The sequence below is a fragment of the Salvia hispanica genome, chromosome 6 (assembly GCF_023119035.1).
Source record: "Salvia hispanica cultivar TCC Black 2014 chromosome 6, UniMelb_Shisp_WGS_1.0, whole genome shotgun sequence".
Lineage (NCBI taxonomy): Eukaryota > Viridiplantae > Streptophyta > Magnoliopsida > Lamiales > Lamiaceae > Salvia > Salvia hispanica.
In genome coordinates this window covers 1424064-1450388 of record NC_062970.1, presented here as the reverse complement: position 1 = coordinate 1450388, position 26325 = coordinate 1424064, and the positions used below count along the sequence as shown (strand labels likewise).

The window sequence follows — 26325 nt, the reverse complement described above, 5'->3', positions numbered from 1 at the left end:
TACTTTTGTAAATTGTTGAAAAAATAATACTAATTAATTAATTGTTCTATTTAATGTTCAAGTCTCTTTGTAGTATTAATTCTACTTATTCTAGAGAGGTTATTTTACTTCAACTTAAGGTATAAATGTAGTACTAATATATTTTTGGTGAACTAAAGTACTCCATGTTTTAAATAAAACCATCAAATAAACTAGTTTTTATTTGAATCGTACTCTAAATATTGATAGCAAAAATATTTATGGGGAAATTGAGTATATATCATAAATAAGAAACGCATGCCATGGGAAAGAATCTACCACTTATTTACAGATAGGAAATCTTGCAATATGGCAAGTGGCGCTGCATCTAAGATTTTGCACTAAATCTTTGATATGCATATGCCTATATATTTAGCCAAAAATAAACAAGGCATTGATATATTCCCTTGTCCCAAGCAAAGATTTTGGCTGAAAATAGAAAGGAAGGGAAATATAGAAAAGAAGAAAGTGCATTGCCATTCAATTCAAATCTTGGGGGATCTGACCCATAGATCACAAGACCATGGAAAAATATATGGTCTCACCTTGTTCATTGTACTCAATCTAAAATGTGTAGTATAGATATAAGTACATAGCAAACGTACATTTATTTTTTTCAAAATGAAAGCTATTTTGAGTTGGTTCGATATTCAAGTGGGAGATGTGATGATTCAAACTTCAAAGTAAAAGCTATCTCACTTTAAATGTTGAAATTAATACGAATTACTTTCTTGGGCATCACCTTTCACATGCATCGTGATCACTAGTGGTATATAGATCCAGGATATAATTTTGAGGAGAAATGTTTTGTAACTTGAAGTGAAAGATAGATGGAGGGGAATGAGATTGGTTTACTTCATTGAGGGATAAATATGTAATTTCAAAACTTGAGTTAAAAAAAAATAAAAATGACTTTATTTTGACATATTCTTATTCAAAAAAAGTTTCTGCAAGTTGGATGTCACCATAACATTTCCTGCCGACCTACGGGAAAATTAGACCATCCTGATTCCTGACGATCTAGGGGCGAGAAATCTGTCATTAAACACTTGCACCAAATAAAGTGGTTCTCTTGGTAGTCTGAGGGACGGTGCGACATATCTAGAACATAATTTCATAGGAGGAAATTGAGATGGAGATAATTTTTTACTTTAGTGAGGGTAAAACTGTAATTTCAAAATGTAAGTAAAAAATCTAAAACGACACCGTCTGGTGTCTTCTTAAAAAATGTTTATGCAGATTGCAAGGCGGCTATAGCTTTTTTTTGCCCCTCCCACCCAGGAAATTAGGTCCTTACAGCGGTCTAGTGGGCGATAGCACACCTCAATTCACCGAATACTTGCACTCATAGACCAGACCCTCCTGGAAATTTGAGGGGCGGGGTGTTGTTCCATAAATACTTGCACCCACTGAGTTTCGGGTCCTCGTTTAGCCGAATTTGGTCGGAGTTGGTGGTGCTACCACAGTCATTAGTAATAGCAAGGTTCCAACCAAACGTGAAGGTAAAATGTATGCCAATAAAGTTTGAATGGTCATGGATTCCATATCTCTAAATTTGTACCAAGAAAATCGTAGTCATAGCCATGTTAATTTACATCTACTCTAACGTTTTGTCATCTTTGATAGTGCCATGTAGAGTTCAAAATTACCAAGAATCTTCGACTCGAGTACTATCAAATCCTTGCAATGTGACAACACACTTAGTAAGAATTTTGAAGCCAATAAAAAAGACATTAATGGGCTGTCTATATCGTGCATATCAAACACGAATAAAGTTAGACAACATTGTGATTTAGTAAATATGTTTGGTCGAATGGAGTTTTCAAGTTGTCATTTACTATTAAATTTTGTTTGATATACGAATATTGTTGTTTAATGTTGTAATATAATAAGCTTTAATTGGTGAAGAGGTCACTATATATACAGACAATTTAATTATGTGCTCAGATATTTTTAATTTTGTAGCATTGATTGTAATTGTGCATATGCATGGTTTTTGTAATTGCGACAAATCTCAGTTATATGAAAATATTCCTAGGTCATGGGTCTACATGTTTGTGTGATCACTGTTAAATAATTTCAGGATAAATAAAAAAACTAAAAAAATAAAGTGATGAAGACAATAATAGTACTATGTATAAATAAATGTGAAGACTATATAGAACATAATCACGTGACAACATACTTTACTTACATGTAGAAAACGATGGCATTTTAATGGCCACCACACAAGATTAAATTAGTAAATTTAGGTGTTTAGAGATTCTGTTGAAGGTAACGTAAATCTCCACTAATTACAAAACGTAATAAACATGGAATAAAAATGAAAAAAAAAAAAACTTATAAATGTAGTTTATGTATTGCAATTGTCAATCATCGAAGGTGAGATATAGAATTGATGATAGGAAAAAAAGGAAAAATGAAAAGATTATTGTATTGATTTAATTAAGTTATAGATATGCTCAAAATAGTATATGCAGTTAATTTAACGAAAAATTATAGTATGAATCTATGTTATTTCCTAGATGCGTCTAGATTCATCCTCTCAGCTCCAGCTCTGTAACGCCTTGTAACGGTCGGCGGTTACGGTCTTGCAATGATGACAACCATCATAGGCTGTTGACCCCCTCGTACTGGACCTAGCCTATAAAATGAGGCTAGTCACTCTAGCATTCTAAATACACCCGTAAACTCGGAATCCGCATAAAGCACTTGCATCATACGCTCTCTCCACTCTCTCGCATTAATTTTTTCTCTGCCGAAAAGCTCGCCCTCTCCTCCATCCGGCTTTCCATGGGAGCTCTGCATTGATAATGGTGTTCGCTTCATCGAGACGAGCCGTTTTATCTTTGGGGACGAAACACCAATCCGAAGAGCACTAATCGGGGCGTATCTCGTCTTGCGGAAAGAGGACTCCTCGACTCGGGCTAACATCCTATTCACGCATTTATTTGTTTCGATTTTCAGTTGTAATTTTGTTTCATGAATGTGACAATACTGTTTATTCCTTGTTTTGGATTGTATTACGCTCGGTTTATATCTTGTAATTCCATAAAACCAACGCGGTATTAAAACCATTTGATGATCGGTCAAAATGTGATTCCATAGATTTATTTTATTGAATTAATTAAGTTTGTACTACTAGTATGTTTTCTAGAAAATGTATATATTATAGCCAACAACTGATTTTTTTTTTAATTATCTAAACATTAAACATATCAATATTTCAATCAATCATTTTGAGCAAACCTAGCTTGTAGCAATGACCAAACCTATGTAGTAGCAAAGTTGGAGACTAGGCATGATATTCACAAGTGGACATGAATGGAGATTATTTGTGTCAAGCTTTTGTACTTGGATAAGGTTTTGATTCTAAAACAAATGTACGAGGAAGAACTAATAATTTCAAAGTCACTATTATTACACGACAGCAACGAAGCTTTATCGAGCATCGTCGGTGCTTGCTAATTGGTACTAGAGTTGTCAAGTGGGTCGGGACAGGTTGGGCCAACCTAACTCATACTTGGATAGAGTTAGTGGTTGTTGGTTTTATCCGGCCCGGACCTAGGCTATATTGGGCTTGGTTTCTAGTGGACACGTGCTGGCGTGCCTAGTTTGCGTTTAGGTTTTAAAAAATGACACAATTGGAATCTGCTTCAACCAATAGCCCAATCCTGCTTGACTTTACTGTCGGCCCACCCAATTGTCTAAGTCTATTCGGTACTTGGTAAGAGCTCGGTAATTAGCAATGACTCTAATACGGAGCATTTTTTTGCTCGATCGGTAGGTCTATTTTATTGAGCACTTCTGTATGTTTAGCGAATACTTCGGTAAATCAATAAATCAAATCGAAAAACTTGAGACAAATCCCTTAAGTCATTTATTAATTTATAAGTACTTGTTTATTTCCTTTCCATATACTATCAAACGTCCATTAATTAGCTAATTTGTACTACTTTTTATATGATTTTATTGATACTCAACAATCTAAAAGTAAGAATCATCATAAAACTATGAAAGTTGGAGTTTTCAATTCACATCTCATTGCCCAAAACTTTTTTGTCGATTCTCTCATTATTTTGATTTATTTGAATATATTTACCATGCTAGTTAGATTAGGACCATGCGATCTAATCAATCATCACTAGATGGCTAGCTAGTTAACATTATTACTACTAAATATAATGTTGAGTTTGAAATAATAGTGTGAAAACATCCCTTTCTCTTCTTTGTCGCGCGTGCACAACTTAAAAGTAGAATTTAATTATCTCTAAACATTGGTCCCCTTTCCACGAATATCTCAATCATGCAAACTAATTTGTTCCCTTTAGAATCAACCAAAACCAAATTAATCATGTTTTCAACATTAAATATTATGAACATGCATGCAAATGTGTAAATTGTTTTTCTATGAAAGCTCCAAACACATTTGATAATAGAAAGTCAACAAAAAACCCTACCAATTAATTAAAGTTAAATTGGACGCATTTGTACTATATATAATGAAAATTGAGATATTTAAAATAGAGTAAATTATTAAATAATTCACGAAAGATGGTCAAATTCAGCTACGGCGGCACAAATTCGCCAAAAAAAGGAAGGATTTAATAAAAGTGGGAATTTTAAACTTCGTGGTTTCTTTTCAGGTTTTAAAAAGTGTGACACGGACCAAAGTGTGAGACGGACCAAAATTTGATCATTTTTTTACTATATATTATCTTAGTAAACCTAAGTACCTAACCAAGATGGAGTAAATACTAACATAGAAAATTGAAATCATATTTTGCATTCAACAAAATATTATTTTACACTAATAAGTGTCTTGAGACTTTAGGAGTACAAGAGGCTATAGATTCCTGATGTAGATTTTTAGTTTTTCGATAATAGAAAATTGCATCAAGGCTGCCAATTACATACAACTAATCCAAAATAAAAATATATTATTTGGGCTTAAAAATATTCATTCCTAAACTATGAAGTGACGAAGCCCAGTAACAGATCAATTTTGTTCTACCCTAAATAAAATAAGCAGACCAATTATTATTTTCATGTGGAAGAACTGGGCTTTTAGTTATAACTATTGAGCTCACACAGTATATAATTGGAGCCAATATTTTAAATGCATGTCCAACTTTATAAAACAAATTCACCATGTAACGCTTTATGGGAAACACATAATATATAATATCCAAAATGACACATTTTTCAACTATTTCAATCATTTATTTGATGGTTATGGAAGATTTGAAGTCAAGTCCATTTATCTATTGAAAATTACAATTTGTTTTCTTAAATAGATTATATAAAAATAATGAAAGCTTTGGAATATTATAAAAAATCAATGTGCACACTTATATTATTGTTCTGTGAATTAATCATCTATATTATTATAAGCCTAAACAAGAGGAAATGCCGAAATTACCCTTTCACATTTGTCCAAATGCTTACAAACTGAAGGGCATATTTGTAAATTCCACTACTATATATGGAATCAGATAGAATTTGTTTTCATAGGATCACAAATTGTTACTACCAGTTTAATGGTAATTCAAATTCACAACCAATTAATTGGAAAAAAATAAACGTCTTATTAGCTAAGTTGCGTTTCATCGTCGAAATCGAATTTACCTTCCGCCCCCGGCCCTCAGAATCGAGTCCATCCTCTGCAGCTTGAGCTGCTGCCGGAAATTATTTATGAACTCGTCGGCCTTCTCGTCCACCTCCTCGTCCCCTGCCGCCCTCTCCCTCACCGTCGCCGGCCTCCACCGCTCCTCCTCCTCCTCCCTCAGAACCGAGATCCTCTCGCTCGCCGACTTCTGCAGCGGCGGCCTCGCCGCCGGCGCCGCCCTCACCACCGCCTCCGACCTGGTCCTCACCACCACATGGCTCGGCGCGTCCGTCCCACGCGCCGCCGCATTGGGCGTGTCCTCCCCACGCGCCGCCGCGTTTGCCACCGGATCAGGCGCGTGGTGTGTCTCACGCGCCGCCTCGTCGGGCTGAGGAGGCTGTTCGGCCTCACGCGCCGCCGGCTCGGGCTGCGGGGGGAGGTAGGCGGACCGGTTGAACGACCTGACTCGCTCGAGGAACGAGGGGACTCGGACGAGCAAGTGGCGGTCGTTTCTCGGCGGTGGCGGATAGAGCTTGGATCGGAGGAAAATGGCGCCGATCATTACGTTGAGGACGCAGAAGAGGACCGGAGGAGTGAGCCAGCTCGCCACCGTTTCGACTCCGTTCATTGCTGCCGCTGCGACGTCGTTTCTCGGAGATATGATGGTGATGATTGGTGGTGTTTGTGTGGACGATAGTTGTGTGTGTATATATATACTGCAGTCTCATAATCCTTTTATAGTAAGGATACATAGGAAAATGATTTAATTATAAATATTGTGACTATTATTGAGTAGTTGAACTATTATGAGATCATTAATTAAAGTCAGTTACTCCGTACATTTTTATTTTTGAAAGATTTTCATTGTAAATTATAATTATTCTACTAAACCATTTTGTGTTTATTTCGGTGTGTTTCATAAAAATAATTTATTTATATTTTGGAGTAAAATTATTTCGCCTAACGAGATTGGCTATATATTTCCATTAATAATATTCAAATTTTTTTTTTATATATCCCTTTGCTTTACTAATTATTAAAGTATATACTAGCATTAAAATCTGTGTTATCGCATATTGTTTTGGGATGGAAGGAGTAATATATAATAATAATAATAATATATTATATTTTTTATTACTCGCTCGTGCTTTATCAATTTTATATAAAGATTCGTCATATCCGCTTCATCAGCATCATTAATATGCCAGCCTCATCAATACGCCACAAAATTCATCTCAATTTCGAATTACGATTGAGATAAATCATAATTTTGTTTTTATAATTTTTACGATGAAAACGATACCTTTTGGGCACGTTTTAGATGTAGACTCGTCCATCTAATATTAAAACATCGTCGTTTTGGTATATCGTTTTGGTATAGTTACATAATCTTATGAGCCACGCCGATTCAATTTGACCGGAAAGAATCGAATCCATTGAAGTTGAAAATTTTGCACAAGCACCTAAGTTAATTTAAAAGATCGCGAAAAAATATTTAAATGCCTGCCTAAAATTTTGGCTATTGTGAGCTTGAAATCACACTTCTTAAGTCCTATCTTATTTTCATTTTTATTATATTTTCTAAATAAATTTCACATGATAGTAATTGATTCCACTCATATATAAAAGTACTAGAATTAATATTTGAGTCACTCATTATTTGTTCCTCACTTTCATTCACTATATCATAAAATTTGTGTCGAATGAAAATGTACTAATTTATGGACGTAGGAAATAAAAATTGATACTTTAGTTCTGTCATAGAGAACAATGAGAAGAGTTATTATAAACTTACTCAACATATCAATTTGTGCCATTGTATTCCAGTCAAAAAAGAAATGTCATCTCAAACTTTATGAATTTGTCTGTCACGTGTATAGGTCACACATAAGTTGATTTCTCATTTCTCCACTCACAACCAAATAAATTAAAGTTTTACATAATTTTCCCATCCACATATCCTCGATTCAAAACAAAATATATTTGTCGTCTTTGGAGAAATTAACTTGATATTTATCATATTACTTTGCACTTGATTATATAAGTATAAAATATACATATGAAAATGACAAGTTGATGGAAATAATTTATGTGCGGTTTACATCATTCATCTTGTCAACGATGCAAATTACCAACTAATGCCTATTAAATCAAACAAATTAGACTTTCCCACCACAACTTGATAATAATCTAATCTGACATTATTAATTATTTAAGTACGTCTTTTTTTTTAGTAATTATCATTGCATGAATGGTGAAGTTATAATAAATAATTAACTTATGAATAAAACTTCTAAAATCGACACCACGTTTCGATTTTTCTGTGGTTACAACATCCCTCATATTTTTCAAGGTGATGGGTGATGTCTATAGTAGTAAACTCTTTTGGCAGTATAGAGAATAAGCTTAGTTTTTTTTTTCAATTAGATGAAAATTACTCGCAAATTTGGATAAATACATACATACAATGATAGCCATAAATATAATGAGATATATGTATTTTCATTATTTTTTCTTTTCACATGAATGCATTTGGGGCAGAAAGCTGCACATACATCCAATAAAATAAGCTATGAAAAGCAATGGTAAAGATAAAAAGTAAGATTGGAGAATAAGACTACTCTTGCTTTTTTATGTTTAGTACTAGTAGATGATTGGAGAATAAAAGTAGATTATTGCAAAAATCAAAATATCTTGTCCATGATTCATTTATTTTATACATACAAAAATATAGTAATAAAATGATATTTAGTAAATTAATTAATGAATAGAAAATAAAATAAAATAGTGAATAAAGAATAAATTAATTAATTAGTAACAAAGATTAAAATGATTAATATTTATTGAATGATGAAAAGACTTATATACCCCGAGATATTCTGAAAAAATACTACTCTGTATGACTTAGTTACCTTCAAGAATGTTATAATTGTAAAATCATGTTTTTCTTTGAGAAGATTGAACTATCCTCACTCCTTTATCAATTTGAACTATTAAAAATATGATTGTGCGATTACGATAATTTATAAAGGTTATCTTGAATTTAATTACGGTAAAGAAACGTTGTTCTTTTTCGGATGAGAAATTATTTTAGGGTGTGATTTTTATTGGAAAATATTGGGATATATACACATATTTTCTCTCATTTTCCATTATGTTTTGTGGGTGTTGGGAAAAGGGTAAGAACTACTAAATGTGGCATTTTTACTTACATCTTTCCTTTTCTTATGAAATATTGGCAATAAAGAACACACATCATTACAATGAAATGTGTTCCAAAAAGCAATGAACTTTAGCAATTTCAACCTTTTCAATTGAAACATCCATTTCTTTTTCTCTCTTTTTTTTACTTTATCATCTTGATTGGTAGAAATCCATCGATCCATATATTGAATTGGATAATGTTTCCCAAGTAGACGTGTATAATTTTAAATGTTATTCAAAAAATTACCAAATTAAAAGTTTGGGACCTTTAATGTAAAGACAAAAAAGAACATGACCAAAAAATATTGAACCTACGAAAAAAAGTATTGGGTTGGATTTTTTTCTACCAAAGTCGTTACATGTCGGAGATAATTACTAGGAAAAGGATGGAGCATATACCAAAATGTCATGGCATATTTTAATATCTATATACAATAAAATGGATAATATATTTCTTGACTCTGAGAAGTTGACTAGAGAGACAAATTTAATTCATATTGGACCTAATTTTCAACAACCATTTGATATGAGTGTGACTGTCAATTTATCGTGTGAAGACAGAGTTCCGGTGGACGTCTGACCGGCGTGTCGGATGTCCGACCGGGACCTCCGCCATTAGGGCAGGAAACGACGGACGTGGACGTGTGGTGAGGACGTCGGATATCCGCATTCCCGAGACATCCGTCGGGATATCCGCGCGACGTTCGCCATTGCGTCGGACCGGCGGATAACCCAATTTTTAAATTTAATTTATTTTTTTAAATAAAACTCTATATATACGTCTCGTTGTTGATATTTATAATGTAATTTGTTTAGTAGTTTTTTTTAAATATACTTTTTTATTTTTTTTAATGATATTATCATTGCACTTTCTCCGTCCGTATTCGTGTCGAAATTTAAATTCCATAAAATGTTTAATTTGGTGAATTTGTGATTTTTTTTATTGTGGATGTCCGCGCGGGATGTCCGCTATTGTGCAGTGAGATGTCCTTATGACGTGGCAGTGCAGTAGAAGGTCCTTATGACGTGGTAGAAGGTGTTTTTGGGATGTCTGCCGAGACATCCGCACTATTATAGATGCTCTTAATTAATTATTAGGAAAACGGCTTAATAATTAAGTTATGTTTTAATGTCATTGTGCATCTTTTCTTTACGCCCGCACTAATTCCCTTCTTCCAGCTCTTGATGCATATAATGGGCAAGAAATGAGTTATTTTCTCTTTTGTTAATTTTTATGTTGCTCTCTTTTGTAAAGCTGTATTTTCAATGCTATTTGATTAATCACCATTTTTATGGAGTATGCTTACTAGTTTCAGCCTGAGCATTTTTGTTTTAATAAAAAAAAGGAAAGTATGTTGCACTATTTACAAATATTTACAAGCATACATACACATAAAATAAATCAATATTAGTATATATTGGTTAATGCCCAAAATAAAAATTGTCATTTATCTATAAAAAGGTAAAATAAATCACTAGTAGGTGATATTAATCCTGTATGTAAATCAGTCAATGGGCTTTGGTAGATACAAAACACGAAGGCCCAAATTACTTTTTGGGCCTTGTCATCTAATATTGTGGGCACAAAAATTTAATACTACGTGTAAATATATTTCAAATTTAGTCTTTGGAGATTCATTTGATGTCTTTAACTTTTTTAAATTTGAAAAAATATCGCCACAAATTTTAAAAAAATAAAAATAGTAAAATAAATTCTTATATTTCAATTTTGCCTATATTCCTGTGAAAAATGGAAACTATGGACACCATCTCTCATTTAGATTTCAAAAGACAAAATCCCCAAAAAATTATTTCTTGTCGAACTCCCAATAAATTTGATATGTGCAAAATATTTAAATTACGAATATTGAAACGGAAAAGATTTACATGAAGAGAGACTCATTGTGTGTATATAAGTAAAACTACTATGAAACCAAAATGATACTCCTCACTTAACGAAAATTGCCAAATCCATGAGAAAAATATTTAAAATTTTGCGAGAACTCACCACGTTAAGATAATTTTTTTAGGAAAGAGAAGAAGAAACATGTTCGTTTTTTAAAATTCGGAAATATATTCATACAAACAGTATAAGAGAGCATCTCTAAACTCATACGAAAATTCACGTATATATATGCAGCAGCAGATTTAGGAGACGGCCGATCCCGACTGTATGAAATGCCTAGTTTTCTCTTAGGGTTACCAATTGATTGATTCAACTTAAACTGTATTATAGGTTACTGTATATCTTCTAAAAAGAATAGAATTCCAATTAATTAAGGAGAAACTTAGACTTCACACTAGGGGCTTCAATTTCCAAACTGAATTAATGTAGATCAATGAATTATATTTGAATTTTGTAAATAATAGTAATAAAGTATTTGCAACTCCACGAAGGATTAATACTTGTGGATCATATTGCATTATTGAAGTATTTTGCGTAGGAATGAGGGTAAGATTGAGAAAAAATTACTACGGAGGGAGTATATATTGCTCTCATATTAAATTAAAACAAGTAAACTCTACGATTTTATTTACTTTATAATACGTGACAAGTTGACCTAAGTGTTGAGATTTGTGCTGAAACTAGCATCCCCTACTCTGGCTTAATTTGCAATCTTATTTCTCACCAATTCCAATAATAACATAAAATGGTTTCAACGATGTGTTTTAAAAAAATTTGTTTAATTCAATCAATTTTGTTTTGTTTGGCTAGTGTGCATATTCTCGCAGTTTCTATTATTTTTTTCTCCTTTTCAGTAAGAAAATATCATAAATAATTCCAACCATGAAAAATATAAATAATTCCCGATCATTTTTGGTAATTTTTTGAGAGGCAAGCCGAGTCACTCGAAACTAATTTGGTGCAACATGTTGCTAGACCAAGTTCCGGAGCAATGTGTCATACCGATTTTTTTTCTTAGATGGATTAAAGACCTTATTATTCAGGATGCCGTTTCTCGATCTTTTATTACATAACCTTTTACGAAAAAAAATTAAAAGACACATGTTTTATGCAACTCTCATACAATATCAAACTCCTTTTCTTCCTTAAATGGTGGCCTTTTTTATTTTCTAGCCTCATTAATTCCATTTCAACAAGGGCTAGACTCGTGAATGAACCTCTAATTCGTGAGTTTATAACTCTATTTTTCCAATTTATAGTACATAACATATTCACTTATTTTACTTATAGTAAATAACCCATTTAATCACTCTAAAAATGTGATTACCCAAACTTCACGCACAAAGAGTAAAGAAAACTCCGTTTACTCCACGAAGTCAACCTCACAGCTTCAAGTTAATGCATTTATATTTTGTTTTTCATTTTATTTTTTAATTTTTTTAGCAAACAGTCTTCAAAAAGAAAATTTTCACGTATGGTAGTATGCTTTTCTTCTTCTCATCACTCCTTCCACTCTTCTCACTTTATTTCTCCCATTTTCTCACCCTTTTCTTCCATCAATGGCAGAAATCTCGTGGAAGATGACCACCTCTCTCTGGTTGGCGCTGCTCCTCCTCACCACCGCGTCGCCGGCCACCGGATTTTATCTCCCCGGCGTCGCGCCACAGGATTTTCAAAAGGTATGATCCCTTACACGTCGAGTTTTTTTTTTTTTTTTTTTTTTTTTTTTTTTTTTTTTTTTTTAAATAAATTTGGTGTTCTTGAAATTTGAGTGATTTGGCTTTGGCTTTGAGTTATGTGATTTCATTTTTGACAACATTTTGTATGTTATGGAAAGGTATGAAATTCATTTCTCGATTAGAAACGTAAAAAGGGCTTGATTTCTTAACTAGAATGGAAGATCCAACGATATGTTACAGATCAAACACGAGAACTCGTTCGAAAGACTAGTAATTCCCTTTACAAGCGTTGTGGAACATTGGAGTATGTAACAATCGACCCATATAAGGAGTCTGTTAGATCTCTCAATGAAAGCACCAATCTTACATAGCAGACAACCGAATAAACTAATCTTTTGAGATGAGTTCTCGTGTACTCCCCCCGTCCCTTATACTTTGTCACCATTTTGACCCGGCACGGGTTTTAAGAAATGTAATAGAAAGTGGGTTGAAAAAGTTAGTGCCATGTTAGAATCAGTCAGTGGAATGTGGGGCCCACTGCCAAGATTTACAAAAGTGAAAGGTGACAAATTTGCAAGGACAGACGAAAATATATAAATAAGTGACAAATTTTGGTTGTGTTGATTGTGTGTAGGGTGAAATTCTTGAGGTGAAAGTGAACAAACTAACCTCAACAAGGACTCAGCTCCCTTATGACTACTACTCCTTGAGTTATTGCAAGCCTCCTCAGATCAAGAACAGGGCAGAAAATTTGGGGGAAGTTCTTCGTGGCGACCGCATTGAGAACTCTGTCTATAGTGTGAGTTTGAGGCCATTTTTTGCAATAGCTCATGTTTGATTTGTTATCTAATTGATCTAAATCTGATCAGTTTATGATGAGAGAGCCGCAATCGTGTAAAGTGGCTTGTCGCGTGGAGCTCACTGATGAGTACGCGAAGAACTTCAAGAAGAGGATCAACGATGATTATCGCGTTAACATGTAAGTTTCTTGGCCGTGTTTCGATTTATTGAAGTTGTTGAGCGTTGAAGTGGTTTGATGTTTTGTGTGTAGGATCTTGGACAATCTTCCTGTTGCAGTGCTTTGGCAAGTTAAGAGTGGGAATTACAGGAAGATTTATGAGAGAGGTGTTAGAGTTGGTTTCAAGGGGAAATTTGCCGGTGTAAGAATGAATATCGAATAGTGACGAGCTTTGTACTTGTGTTGTTTGATTGATCGGTTGTTGTAATGTTTTTTTTTTTTTCAGAGCAATGAGCATAGGTATTTCATCTACAACCATCTCAGCTTCAAAGTTAAGTATCATCCTGATCCGGATGCTCAAACGTATCGCGTTGTTGGCTTTGAGGTCACTCCTCTGAGGTTCGTTCGTTGTCTTCCTCGTTGCAGTAAAGATACGTACCTATTTTGTGATTTCTCAATAGTAGAAGTATGTTTAAATTGAGTTTTGAAAAAACAGTATCAACCACCGTTACAAGAAGTGGAAGGAGAACGATACGAAGCTAGCAACGTGCAAGCAAAGTGGCCAAGCGTTACTCGAACAAGGTCTGCTTCCTCAGGAGATTGATGTAGGGAAGGAAGTTGTGTTCACTTATGATGTCTCTTTTGAGGTTGGTTTTTTTGTTTGTTTGTTTGTTTTCTATTTCTGTCTAGTTGTGTTTCGACTTTAGGAGTTGTTCGGTTTTCGTTATTTGGCAGGCTAGTGACATCAGATGGGCATCGAGATGGGACACGTATCTCCTCTCGAACAACGATCAGATCCATTGGTTCTCCATCATCAACTCGTTGATGATCGTCCTGTTCCTCTCGGGGATGGTTGCCATGATCATGATCCGGACGCTCTACAGAGACATCGCGAAGTACAACCAGCTCGATCAAGAGGAGGTCCAGGAGGAGACGGGGTGGAAGCTGGTCCACGGAGACGTCTTCAGGCCACCTAGCAATCAGGCCTTGCTGTGTGTCTACGTTGGCACGGGGGTTCAGATCTTTGGGATGACATTTGTGACCATGATATTCGCGTTGCTTGGCTTCCTCTCGCCTTCCAACCGTGGAGGGCTGATGACAGCCATGGTCTTCGTTTGGGTGTTCATGGGGCTGTTCGCGGGCTACTCCTCTGCCTACTTGTATAAAACGTTTAATGGCGCGGATTGGAAGAGGATGTCGTTGAAGACAGCGGTCATGTTCCCCTGTTTCGTGTTCATCGTATTCTTGGTGCTAAATGGCCTAATCTGGGGCGAGAGGTCGTCCGGTGCTGTCCCCTTTGGGACGATGTTTGCCCTTGTCGTGCTGTGGTTTGGCATATCAGTGCCTTTAGTGTTCTTGGGCAGCTTCATCGGGTTCAGGACCCGTGTGCCAGAGGATCCCGTGAAGACGAACAAGATCCCTAGGCCGATCCCCCCACAGCCGTGGTACATCCACCCGCTGTTTGCCATGCTGTTTGGTGGGATCCTTCCCTATGGCGCGGTCTTCGTGGAGCTCTTCTTCATCTTGACGTCCGTGTGGCTCAACCAGTTCTACTACATCTTCGGCTTCCTCTTTCTCGTCTTCGTGATTCTGATGGTGACGTGTGCTCAGATCACCGTCGTGTTATGCTACTTTCAGCTGTGTAACGAGGACTACCGGTGGTGGTGGAGGTCCTACTTGACCTCCGGATCATCGGCTATCTATCTCTTCTTGTATGCCATCTTCTACTTCTGCACGAAGCTCGAGATCACGAAGGTGGTCTCGGCCATTCTCTACTTCGGGTACATGTTCGTGATTGCTTATGCTTTCTTCATCCTCACCGGGACAATTGGCTTTTGCACGTGCTTCTGGTTCGTTCGCAAGATCTACTCGTCGGTTAAGATCGACTAGGGAGGGTCGTTTGGCTTTCTTGCCAGCGTAGAGTTGGTAGAGTGACGATCTCATGTAAGCCAGTTACTCCAATGCTCTCACTCTGTGTTCTTAGGGAAACTGATTAAGAAAGGCTTTGATTGATAATAATTTTACTTCTGTTTGTCTCCTTAAATAACAGAATGAGTTCAGACAAACATAATATTTGATTTTGTAGCAAACGACTTGGACAAGCAACCATGCTAAATTCTATTGAGCAATCTTAATAATTCTAAAAGCCAACAAGTCAATAAATTTACAAATAAATTTATATGTTCCATAAAAGATGTTACACATTTTTTTTTAATTTATTCTACAAATAGTGACACCTTTCTATTTTTTAGAAAGGCAAATAATCATTAATACATTTAAGAATCTTTTCCCTCTCTATATTATTACTTTAATTATTTTGTTTTTATTATATTAATATATTTATATTTTCACTATCATGTCATCTGCCAATATGCCATCTTTTCAGGACAAAGAAAGTAATTAACAAATTTATTGTATCGAAAGTATAACTTAAGCATATCAACAAAAATTGAAAGTTATAAACTCAAAGCCTAATATCCAATGATGGTCTTTTTACTCTCAAATCACCAAAGTTAACGTTGATATTGTAAGATTCATTTTAGAAAGCTACTATCTAAATAAATAAAAAATTGGTTTAATCCTCGGCCAGCCACAATCGTAACAATCGATATTTCCGACATTGAACTATCCATGTAGCAAGTGATGCGTATATGCCCAAACCGAATCAGAAAACAAGCCGCTTTGCAGTCGAACCATTAAAATAGTTCAGATACATTGCGATTGACTTATTTAATTCGAAATATTCTAAATTTATCGAAAATTGAAACGATAATTACCTCCTCTCCCGGAAGTACTCTAAAACGACGCAACAAAATCGAACACTCAACCATTGGATTTTAATTATCACGTCTAATAATTCCAAAAAATTGTCCTTTTTTGCACAGCGTCCGGATTTATCAGCACTCAGTGCGATACAGTCTGCTCAAAGCCTTTCTTAATTTGGCATTTCCAACCACCAAATTAATAACAAAACCCTCTTAATTAATCCACTAATCCTTCCCGCCACTTCTGCCACGTGTACTCATCATCCATTCTCTCTCTCTCTAGACTCAAACACGCATAACACACGCCTCTCTCACTCTCTCTCTCTCTCTCTCCATGTCTCGCCATTTCACCACACACCGCCATTAAATGCAGATCAAATGCTCTCTCCTCTCTCTCTCTCTAGCAAATTGAAGCCTGAGATGGAGGAATCGGAATCGGCGGCGGCGGCGCAGGAGGAGGACGGATCTGAGGCCGCGGCGGCGTGGCTGGTGGTGGACGAGGAGACGGCGTCGGAGCTCTCGGAGCTTCTGGACGCGCTCGAGGCGCCTCCGCCGGTGCGGTTCATCGACGATCCGTACTCCTCGCCGGTGGCGATCCAGTCGTCGTCGGCGTACGTCACGATCAACGGCAACGAGGAGTCGTGCGGCTCCTCCTTCTCCTTCTCCGACTCCTCCGTCATGGCGAGCGTCGACGTCGGCCGCGCCGCCACCGCCGCGAGCGCGTGGACGCTCGCGGACGCCGAGATCGGGGAGGGCGACGTGGATTTGGGAGGGTTTTTTACTGACGACGGCGGCGGCGGCATTGATGGCGGAGACGCGGCGCTGTTGGAGTTTCTCGGTGGAATATTTGAGTGAACTTTTTTTTTATTTAGGAAAATGACAAAAGAGTTAAAGAGGAAGTTGACTAGGGTTTTGACTTTTGACTGCGGGGTTTTGTTTTTATCTGGTAGTGTATTACTCCGTGGGAAACGTTTTATCGATTAAGTTGCGTTTGTTGCGTTTAGGGTAATTGTTTTGATGGTGAATTGTAAAGAAAATTGTGCAGTTTGAAAAGATTTATCTTTGCTTATTTTTTCATATTTGGCACATTTTGATGAAAAATGATGGGTTTGAAGGGTGGATTGATGAATTTGAGATATAGGAATAGAAACATGAAAATGTACAATTTTATAATTCAATTTCTATTGTACATGCTACAAAATGCTAAAGCTAAAATTAATAAAGAGTAGTAAATGCATACCAGAATATAAGTTGCACTTATTGTCCTCACAACTCTACGACTACTATAAAATGAATTGTAAAAAACTATTATTTGAGTAGATTTTGCTTAGATTCTATTGTTAAAATATTTCATAGCTCTGTATCTCTAAACTATTGCCTAATTCTACTCATAGGATGATTGGTGAGAGTTGAAATTGATTTTTTAATTCAAATATTCAAAGTTGAGAGCCGGGAGGATACATCTGCGTATGTAGTAGGGGATGGCATAGGTGATCCCATCCGTCCCAAAGGTGACAAGTCTCTGAAAATCGAATCAATGACAAACAAGAAAACGAGTAAACAATCCAAAATCGAACAATCCAAGAGTACGTAAATGGCAAACAAACTCAGAAATCATAACCAAGGAAAAGTCGGAAATGCAAATTCAACTATAATAACACCATAATTTGAAGTTGGGATATCTCAAACTGGTCCATCCTCACTACTCACTAGCTTCGTGAGGAGGGGAGGCATAAACTGTAGATCATAGACCATGAACCCCGTATTTGCCGAAAAGTCAGCTGCTCGATTGTCTTCGCGATACGATAGATGTGTGTAATGTGGATGGAAATTCCTATCCCAATGTTTGACTATTCACACAGAACCTTTAATTTTTGTCTCTCTTGTCAATTTATCCTTATCACAAATAGGATTAGCAGTCAGATTTGTATGGACAGTGAAAGGTCTATTTTTGTAGTGATTTAATGCATAAACTTCCAAAATTTGGTCAGTAGCTGTAGCTAGTGCACCCATTAGAAAGGGTTGCAAAATCGACCCAAATCGAATAGTAGTTTATTTTTTTTGGTTTTGTTATACTCCACAAATTTACATATATTTGGCTCAGTTCAATTTTAATATTTATCCTCGATTATCATGGACCTTAAAAAAACAAATCGTTAATAAAATATACTATCTAACACTTAAAATTTTCAAATTATCCAATTTGGTTTAGTAGTTTTATCATGCCATAACCTATATAATTTGGAAGAACACACTGCAATTACTAAGATTAAAGATGTCAAGTTAGTCTAATGACCATCTTCAACTATATACTCCAAAAATTTAATTATTTGGCTCAGTTAAATTTTAATATTTATCCTCGATTATCATGGACCTTAAAATAACAAATCGTTAATAAAATATACTATCTGACACTTAAAATTTTCAAATTATTCAAATTTGGTTTAGTGGTTTAATCATGCCATAACCTATATATTTGGAAGGACACACTGCAATTACTAATACCTGCCACATCAGTAGCAACTATCAGCACCAAAATTTATCCCGAGTTTTTAGCCAACTTTTCCAACTAACCTCCAATGGTTTCTCCCTTATTTCTCCCTAACTCAACATTTCATTTTTACATCATCACTAATTTAATTGTTTTATTTTTATATATAATAAAGCTAGCTTATTTAATTTATAAGATAAAACAAATAATAGTAATAAAGTTCGTTGTATTAAACACGGGTACACATTACAACGAAGAAAATTAAAAAAAAAAAAAAAGTACACGAATGGAAAAAAAAAATCAAAAAAAAAATTCAAAGAAAAAAAAATTCAAGGGCGGTGGGCGCGGTTTCTATTTGCCCACAATTCTTCGATGATATCGTGTTGTAGTGCTTGATGGGCCTCCTTCTGGTGTATGTCCATGAACGCCTGGAACCGTTCATGTTCGTTGTGCGGTACACCCTGGCGGGCGGACTCGGTTGAGACACCGTGACTCGATGATGCAACACTTGGGTCGTTGGTGACGTCGAGGACGCCTTCGTGTTCATCTTCGATGATCATGTTATGCATGATGATGCACGCATACATGATATCGGCAATATCCCCCTGGTAGAAAAAGCGCGTCGGGCCCTTTACCAATGCAAATCGCGATTGGAGCACCCCAAATGCCCTCTCCACATCCTTGCGTGCAGACTCTTGCGCTCGGGCAAAATACCTTCTTCTATCTCCGAGTGGGCATCTGATCGTCTTCAGAAACACGGGCCATTGCGGATAGATGCCGTCAGCCAGGTAGTACCCCATGTTATGCACATTGCCATTGGCCGTGAATTCGATGGAGGGGCCTAACCCGTTGATCCGCTCGTTGAAAAGGGGCGAGGAATTGAGAACATTTAGGTCGTTGTTCGACCCGGCTATACCAAAATAAGCATGCCAAATCCAAAGCCGTTGGTCGGCAACGGCTTCAAGAATGATGGTGGGATGCGTACCTTTGTAGCCGGTAGTGAACTGGCCTCGCCACGCGGTTGGGCGAGTTCTTCCACTGCCGAGTGCATACGATCGATCTTTGCCGAGCATCCCCGGAAAGCAAGTGGGTCCTCCGGTGCCAATCCAGTGACTGGCGGTCAGGCTGCGTCCGGCGTGAGCGAAGGTAGTGCCCCCCAAATATCTCTCGCACGCCCTGACAGAAATTCTTCAGGCACTCGTTGCCGGTCGTCTCGCCGCATTGCAGATACTCATCGAACATGTCGGCGGACCCTCCGTATGCCAAGCTTGCCGGATGGCAACGATTGCATTTCTGAAGGGGCGATAGTCGGGCTTCCCTGCTTTGCGTCTCGGCTGGAGCCGGAACTCGGGGGTAACGCGCGGACAACGCATTAACAATGCGCAGGAAGAGGGAGCGGCGCATTCCGGATAACGTGGTTCCTCCACGAAATAATCGGCGAACAACCGATCGTGCGCACCAGTGTGGTTGCGAGGGATGTATTGGCGCCGCCGGCGGATTGGCCGTTGGGGGGGTGGCTGCTGCATTCGAGCGATCTCGCTTTGTATGTAGCGGGAGATATAGTTGTTGATTGGGTTGTTGGCGAAACCCGCTACATCCCATCCGGTGGGAGCGGGAGGTACCTCTTCTTCGGAAGAAGAATGTGATATTTCCTCGTCGGACTGAGCACGAGACGATGAATCAGAACTCATTTAATAAAGATGGAGAGAAAAAAGATTGAAAATTTGTGTGAATGAAGTTTGTGGGTGATGAATGGAGGAAGTGGAGGAAATATTTATAGGGGTGGGATGTAAAAATAGCCGTTGGGCCGGAAAAAAAAAAAAAAAAATTTAAAATATCGCCGGATTATCGCCGAGCGTCGCCCACAATGGCCGGCGATCGCTCGGCGATAATCCGGCGATAAAAACGCCGGTTGGCGAAAAAAACGGTAGGATTATCGCCGAATTATCGCCGATTTCGCCACAACGGCGATGGCGATAATCCGACGATTTGATGCGACATATACTTAAAAATGAGTTTGAGTTTGGTGTATATAACTTTGAAAAATAAATATCACAATATAACAAAAAGTATTTTGTTTTGTCACGTTTTTTCCCTATATCAAAATGATTTATTTTAAAATAAAATAATTTTAAAATTGCTCTCGTTGAGAGTCGAACTCAAGACCTCCCGCTTACTAAACGGGTGCTCTAACCAACTGAGCTACGAGAGCTGTTAATTTAAGACCTTTATACATATTTACTACTTTCAAAATGAAAATGTGAGGTAGGCGATAGGAATAGGGTTCAGAAATATTTCTGTTTTTGGCGGCAAAACATTCTCTTCTCTGAAAATCCATTTCCAATGGCGAACTTTCCAGAGATCAGCTCCCTGTTTGCGGTGCTGGCGTCCAATCTCCGATCACCGGATCCGACGGCCGGTGATGAGGTATCCCTCGCCGTATCGAATCTGAACCGTTCGCTCAATCCGAGCGATGCCGCGGCGGTTCGCATTCTCGACACCGCACTCTCGCTTATGCACTTCACTGCCCCGCAGGTCTGCTTCTGTAAATCTTATTTTTCTTAATCCTCAGTAGTAGTTTTTTCATTGTTTATTGTTTCGGATATTTTGTAGGTTCATGATTCGGTGATTGAGTTCACGTTGAAATCACTCGTTGCGGTTTTGTCGTCTTCGATCGAGTGTAGGGTGGTGAGAATTGATAAACAGCTGGATTTGAGAGTTGGCGGATTGATTTCGAGAAGTGATTGTGCCGGTGTTTTGGAGGAGTGTGCTCATATTCTGGAGAAATTGGATGGGCAAAAAGGTTAGATCTACATATTGTTTGGTGTTTTGTTGTCTGATGTAATCAATTTCATGATATTAGTAACCATAAGGAAGTAATTAGATAGGAGTGTGGAAATGATGTTAAGAGTGAGGAGAAACACTAACATTCATGCTCTACATTTGAATTTGTGGAATGCTCTTTTTCTTCTGACTAAGTACATACTAATGGCTTTGAATTGATTGATGAACTCTTTATCTTTTGCACAGATGTTCTGGTTATGTTATGCCTGTTAGCAGAAAGTGAATTACAGTCCTGTACTTGGTGAATTGGCATTTTAAGGCGGCAAAATAAGTGCATACATGCATACATATCCTGAAATGGAAATTTTGCTAACTTATAGGGGGCATTTGCTTTGAGTGGTAGATTAAATCGATACATATGATTTAGTCACTGAAGGATTAATGATCAAAGAAGCTCAAAGTTAATCAGTCCATCAAAGTTTGTGATGATAGCGTTGGCTTATACATTTCATCACCCATTGTAGTTCTGTTCTTGGAATTAAGTCAAATCTTGTTCTGCAGGTGATCTTTGCTATTCACTTTTGTACAACGTGTTCAGAGTGGCAGCGCTTGCACCATGCTTTCCTCATGCATTGCTGTCAGAATCTACTCTTGATGCAAAGTGTCGTGATGTGAATGCTACTTCTCTTGCAAACCTGGTTCGCTATATACCAAAGCAATGCACTTTGAAGAATGGTGAAATACCTTTGAGGTGGGTTCCAAGAGTGTTTTTTTTAATGAATACTATTCAATACCTGGCCATTTTTAAACCTTCTTTCAAGAAAGATCTTTAAATAGTTTTCAGGTACTTGGATATAAGTTATACAACTATTAGAGATTGCCATTTGTTATTACTTCTAACTAACCCTTCTTTGTTGTTGAGTGAGGGTCTCAATCAAGGACATAAACATAACAAAAACTCGAAATATGTCTCCAGTAATACAAAAATGCAGTATAATGTAGTTATATACATGAGTTTATAGTTTTTGAGTATAATGTCTTGATACTGCCATCCAACTAATCAGACTCTCGCTCAACCTTTTCAGTTTGGTTCCGATAGTAAAAACTGACAGACAAAGATGCATTACTTTGATTTAGGCTGCTATGCAATTGGAACTTTTATGTACTTCAGAAGTATTGAATGTCCAATTTGGTTTTTATTTGAAGAAAGCTTACCCGATTGCTTGCCACTAATGTCCTTATCTTCTGAAAACTGCTTTACAGGTTACTGTCATGGCATTTAGATCCAATGATTCTGAAGCAAGATGTGGCACAAGTTTTGCAAGAATTCATCCAACGGCCATTTCTTTCTTTAAAAACTGAAATTTATGACAGGAAAGATTGGAGATCCAAAATCATTTGCCTGGTGATTTCACCATCAATTTTCATCGAGACCAGGGCTCTCTTGCACAAGTGGTTCTTAATGACGTAAGCATATATGTTCATCTTTGTCAACAAATTCTTCTTTAATTTTAATTTTACTGGACAATGCTGCAAAATGCGAATATAGGATTATTCTCAAAGTTGTTTTCTCTTCCAAGCATATTCTTTCCGTATTTCGGATGTTAACTTGATATCATAATCTGGAAATAGTAGGTATAGCTGTGCAACTCTACTGTTTACCACATCTAAAAACTAGTGAACTGTAGTAGATCTAATGTATTTTCACTTAATTGGTAGGCTTGGATTTAAATAACAGGGGTTTGGCTTCTCTAATGGAACTCCAGAGTGAGATTGTTGGACATGTGCTTGATATTATATCCAGACCTATGTGGTGGGGTATATCCATGGATGTCGGATCAAAGCTGCCATTTTCTTCTGCATACTTTCCCTACGAGCATCAGTTACTGAGAATTTTAGCTGGGCCAATATGCCAGGAGTATTTCAAGCATTTGCTTCAAAAAGTAAGTAGCTTAGAATCTGTTGCTGGAGGTCATTTGCTCAAAACTTCCAGGAAAGCTGCAACGGATATAAATTCAGTAGATCATAAATCCATGTGGTATGTCATCAATCCTACCTCAAAATAAGAATATCGCTTCACCTGATTATAATGTTGATTTTTATTTTTATCATGTTACAGGGCCATGGTAATGAACTTCCCATGTTGGTTCTCTTTTGCAACTATGATGATATTCTGCAACACCAATAACATTAGTTTGTGTTCAGAATCCATCTCTGGGTATCTTAAACCTTGCGTGACTCATGATCCGGAACTAACTAGTCCAGCAGAGGCAGTGAAGTTCATCGCGTGGTTTCTGTACCCCATGAGTGAATCTACCCAGCGCCTTACGGCTGATTATCTACTCAAACTCTCGGATTTGTGGTTAAAGAAGTGTTCAAGCCTAAATAAATGCCACGAGGTGATGAATGTTGATAAGGAGGCTAAGAAGCCCAAATCACGTGTTAAGAATGAAATAGCTTTGTACGAGCTGGATACTTGTGCAGTTTCTCGTTGGCTCAAGGAATATAGAGACACATACGTTAAGCTTATCGGAGAGAAAGTTGGCGTTTCAACTTCCAATACCAAAGGATTCGGTATCCACCAAAACCTATTGTTAAGGAGGATTCCATTAGGCATCCTGCTTCTGCATCACGGTCATTTAAGCACAGAAGGATGCTCTTTGCTTTTGCATTATTCTGCTACTGGAACAGTCCAAGACTTTTCAGTTACTCAAAATCCAAGACAAGGCCGAAAAAGATGGAAACACGACACACTGAGGTCGTCCCTGAGCTGTATTCAGCAGTGCACCAAAGCTGAAGCTATTGCAGGGTGTAAAACTGTCTTTGACATAACGGATGTGGCTGACAGCATTTCTCATTCCATGTGTAATGACGAGGAAGGACTGAATTTCGTCTGCCAAGTGAAGATGAAGACCTGCAATTACCTGTTGCAGTGTGTAAAAAGGTTACTAGAAATCGAACGTGATGAAGATGGCATCCGGATGAGAAGGGATCTTCGCACCCGAATAATTAGGTGGAGACATCAGAGAAAAGATGTGTTTCAAGACAACAAGGATCTTGATTGTGTATGTGATGCATTGAATATATAAACCACCATTGTTCTTCAATACATATATATATGAAACTTCGTTATGTATGTATTGGACTTGAGTAAATTTCATTGAAAAAATATGATTTAGAATTCAGATGTGTAGATATGAAATGGATGTATCCATATATCTTAGGTTTGATTGAAAATGGCAACAATTTTTTAAATAAAATACCAATGAATCCGTCCCAAAATTTATGTTCTGAATTCTCTGATGGTTATGTCTGAATATTCATTGATAAAGTGGGAAAAGATAAAATGATTAATTATTTTCATAATTGTTAGTTAATTGATTATTTACAGCCTTCTTAGATTTGATGCTTGATTTATCACCCAAAATTAGTGGTTGGTTTCTCTCTAGTATTGTGTGATATCAATTCGTCTTCTACAGTTTTGTCTAAATTATCCAAAATAAATTATAGATAAGTCAAATGAAACATAATTTTCAGTCATATTCATCATTTTCTATTGGTGATTATGGCTTTTTCAATGCCTTAACCACCAATCAAACCTCATGGACTAAGATTAGGATAATATATGATTAGTATCCATTCTTTTATTCTAAAAAAATTGTACTCAAAATTAAGTTCTATTTTGATAGTACTGACTCATAAATTATATTCAAGGATATCCATTGAACTTTACAAATTTTGGAAAATAACATAAATATAGGGTGCGTAGTGACGGCACACGTAGAAGCAAGAAGGGCTTAAGCTTAGCGCCCTATTAAGCTAAAAAATATTTTTATCATTAGTATAATATAGTCGAAGTTTTGATAGTTTATATGAATTATTGTGCAAAAGCCTTTGTGAAGCTCGTACTGAAATAAATTTTGTGTTCGCCCGTGAAGGCGTGCAATTACCATGCGAGGTACTATTGCTATTAATTATTGAAAAAAAATAAAGTACTTAACAGACTCATAAGTCTAAATTCAAAATTTAGAATATATAGCTCGTACTGAAATAAATTTTGTGTTCGCCCGTGAAGGCGTGCAATTACCATGCGAGGTACTATTGCTATTAATTATCGAAAAAAAATAAAGTACTTAACAGACTCATAAGTCTAAATTCAAAATTTAGAATATATAGCTCGTACTGAAATAAATTTTGTGTTCGCCCGTGAAGGCGTGCAATTACCATGCGAGGTACTATTGCTATTAATTATTGAAAAACTTTGTGACATATGGCCCGAGTTTTATCTATTTTGTCATTTCATAATTTGGCAATTATTAGTTGTACTTTGTTGTTTAGTACTTTTTGTAGGGTATGATTATTTTTGTACTTTCGATGCATGCGAGTTCTGAATTATTTGGAAATCATATGATCACAATCTTTTATTTGTATTTGAAAAATGATTATGTAACCTTTAATTATTTATCTTTATTAAAATTCAAAAGATTGAGTAGTCGGGTTTGTCTATCAATATGTGAATAAGCTTGATTCAATACATGCATTTTTTTGAATGAGAAAAAGCTTGTCCAATTACAAAAAGTGGTGAGCAGATATCACATGCAACAAAAAGTCACTCCATATATGATAAAATACTCCATCTGTTTCTTCATAGTTGGGTCATTTTATCATTTCAGAAAGTTTCTTTATAGTTGAGTCGTTTTCTTATATGGTAATTTTTTCCTCTCTCTTACTTTATTCTCTCTAGCTTGTCCAATTACAAAAAGTAGTGAGCAGAGTATCACATGCAACAAAAAGTCACTCCATATATGATAAAATACAAATTAGTAACACACATAAAATAAAAGAAACCAAATGAGGCCAAGCGAAAGAGAGGTTATATAATACCTTAAATTAATTTATCTACATACATGCT

General features: G+C 36.6%; 4 protein-coding genes and 1 non-coding gene across 6 annotated transcripts; 2 read left to right on the top strand and 3 right to left on the bottom strand.

The window, feature by feature from the left end:
- Positions 1 to 5428: 5428 nt before the first annotated feature.
- Positions 5429 to 6345, bottom strand: LOC125193146 (pathogen-associated molecular patterns-induced protein A70-like). Its single transcript, XM_048090889.1, has one exon. The coding sequence runs from the start codon at positions 6252 to 6254 to the stop codon at positions 5643 to 5645; it is 612 nt and encodes a 203-aa protein (XP_047946846.1). The 5' UTR covers positions 6255 to 6345; the 3' UTR covers positions 5429 to 5642.
- Positions 6346 to 12192: 5847 nt separating this feature from the next.
- Positions 12193 to 15397, top strand: LOC125192569 (transmembrane 9 superfamily member 7-like). 2 transcript variants are annotated; one of them, XM_048090183.1, is made up of 8 exons: positions 12193 to 12213; positions 12303 to 12415; positions 13050 to 13214; positions 13285 to 13394; positions 13467 to 13575; positions 13660 to 13772; positions 13870 to 14020; positions 14109 to 15397. In XM_048090183.1, exons 2-8 carry the CDS (start codon positions 12317 to 12319, stop codon positions 15261 to 15263), a joined length of 1902 nt encoding a protein of 633 aa, XP_047946140.1. In that variant the 5' UTR covers positions 12193 to 12213; positions 12303 to 12316; the 3' UTR covers positions 15264 to 15397. The 2 variants fall into 2 exon arrangements, with proteins under 2 accessions (XP_047946140.1, XP_047946139.1); XM_048090182.1 differs by lacking the exon at positions 12193 to 12213 and having other exon boundaries at positions 12254 to 12415.
- Positions 15398 to 17821: 2424 nt separating this feature from the next.
- LOC125193431 lies at positions 17822 to 19429 on the bottom strand. The gene is made up of 2 exons (XM_048091218.1): positions 18989 to 19429; positions 17822 to 17875 (listed from the first exon to the last, which is right to left on the bottom strand). The coding sequence occupies exons 1-2, from the start codon at positions 19427 to 19429 to the stop codon at positions 17822 to 17824; spliced, it is 495 nt and encodes a 164-aa protein (XP_047947175.1).
- Positions 19430 to 20767: 1338 nt separating this feature from the next.
- TRNAT-AGU lies at positions 20768 to 20841 on the bottom strand. Its single transcript has one exon. It is a non-coding gene; the product is annotated as a tRNA-Thr (tRNA).
- Positions 20842 to 20947: 106 nt separating this feature from the next.
- Positions 20948 to 24598, top strand: LOC125196421. Its single transcript, XM_048094933.1, has 6 exons — positions 20948 to 21164; positions 21243 to 21432; positions 21975 to 22164; positions 22677 to 22880; positions 23152 to 23451; positions 23533 to 24598. The coding sequence occupies exons 1-6, from the start codon at positions 20973 to 20975 to the stop codon at positions 24500 to 24502; spliced, it is 2046 nt and encodes a 681-aa protein (XP_047950890.1). The 5' UTR covers positions 20948 to 20972; the 3' UTR covers positions 24503 to 24598.
- Positions 24599 to 26325: the final 1727 nt, after the last annotated feature.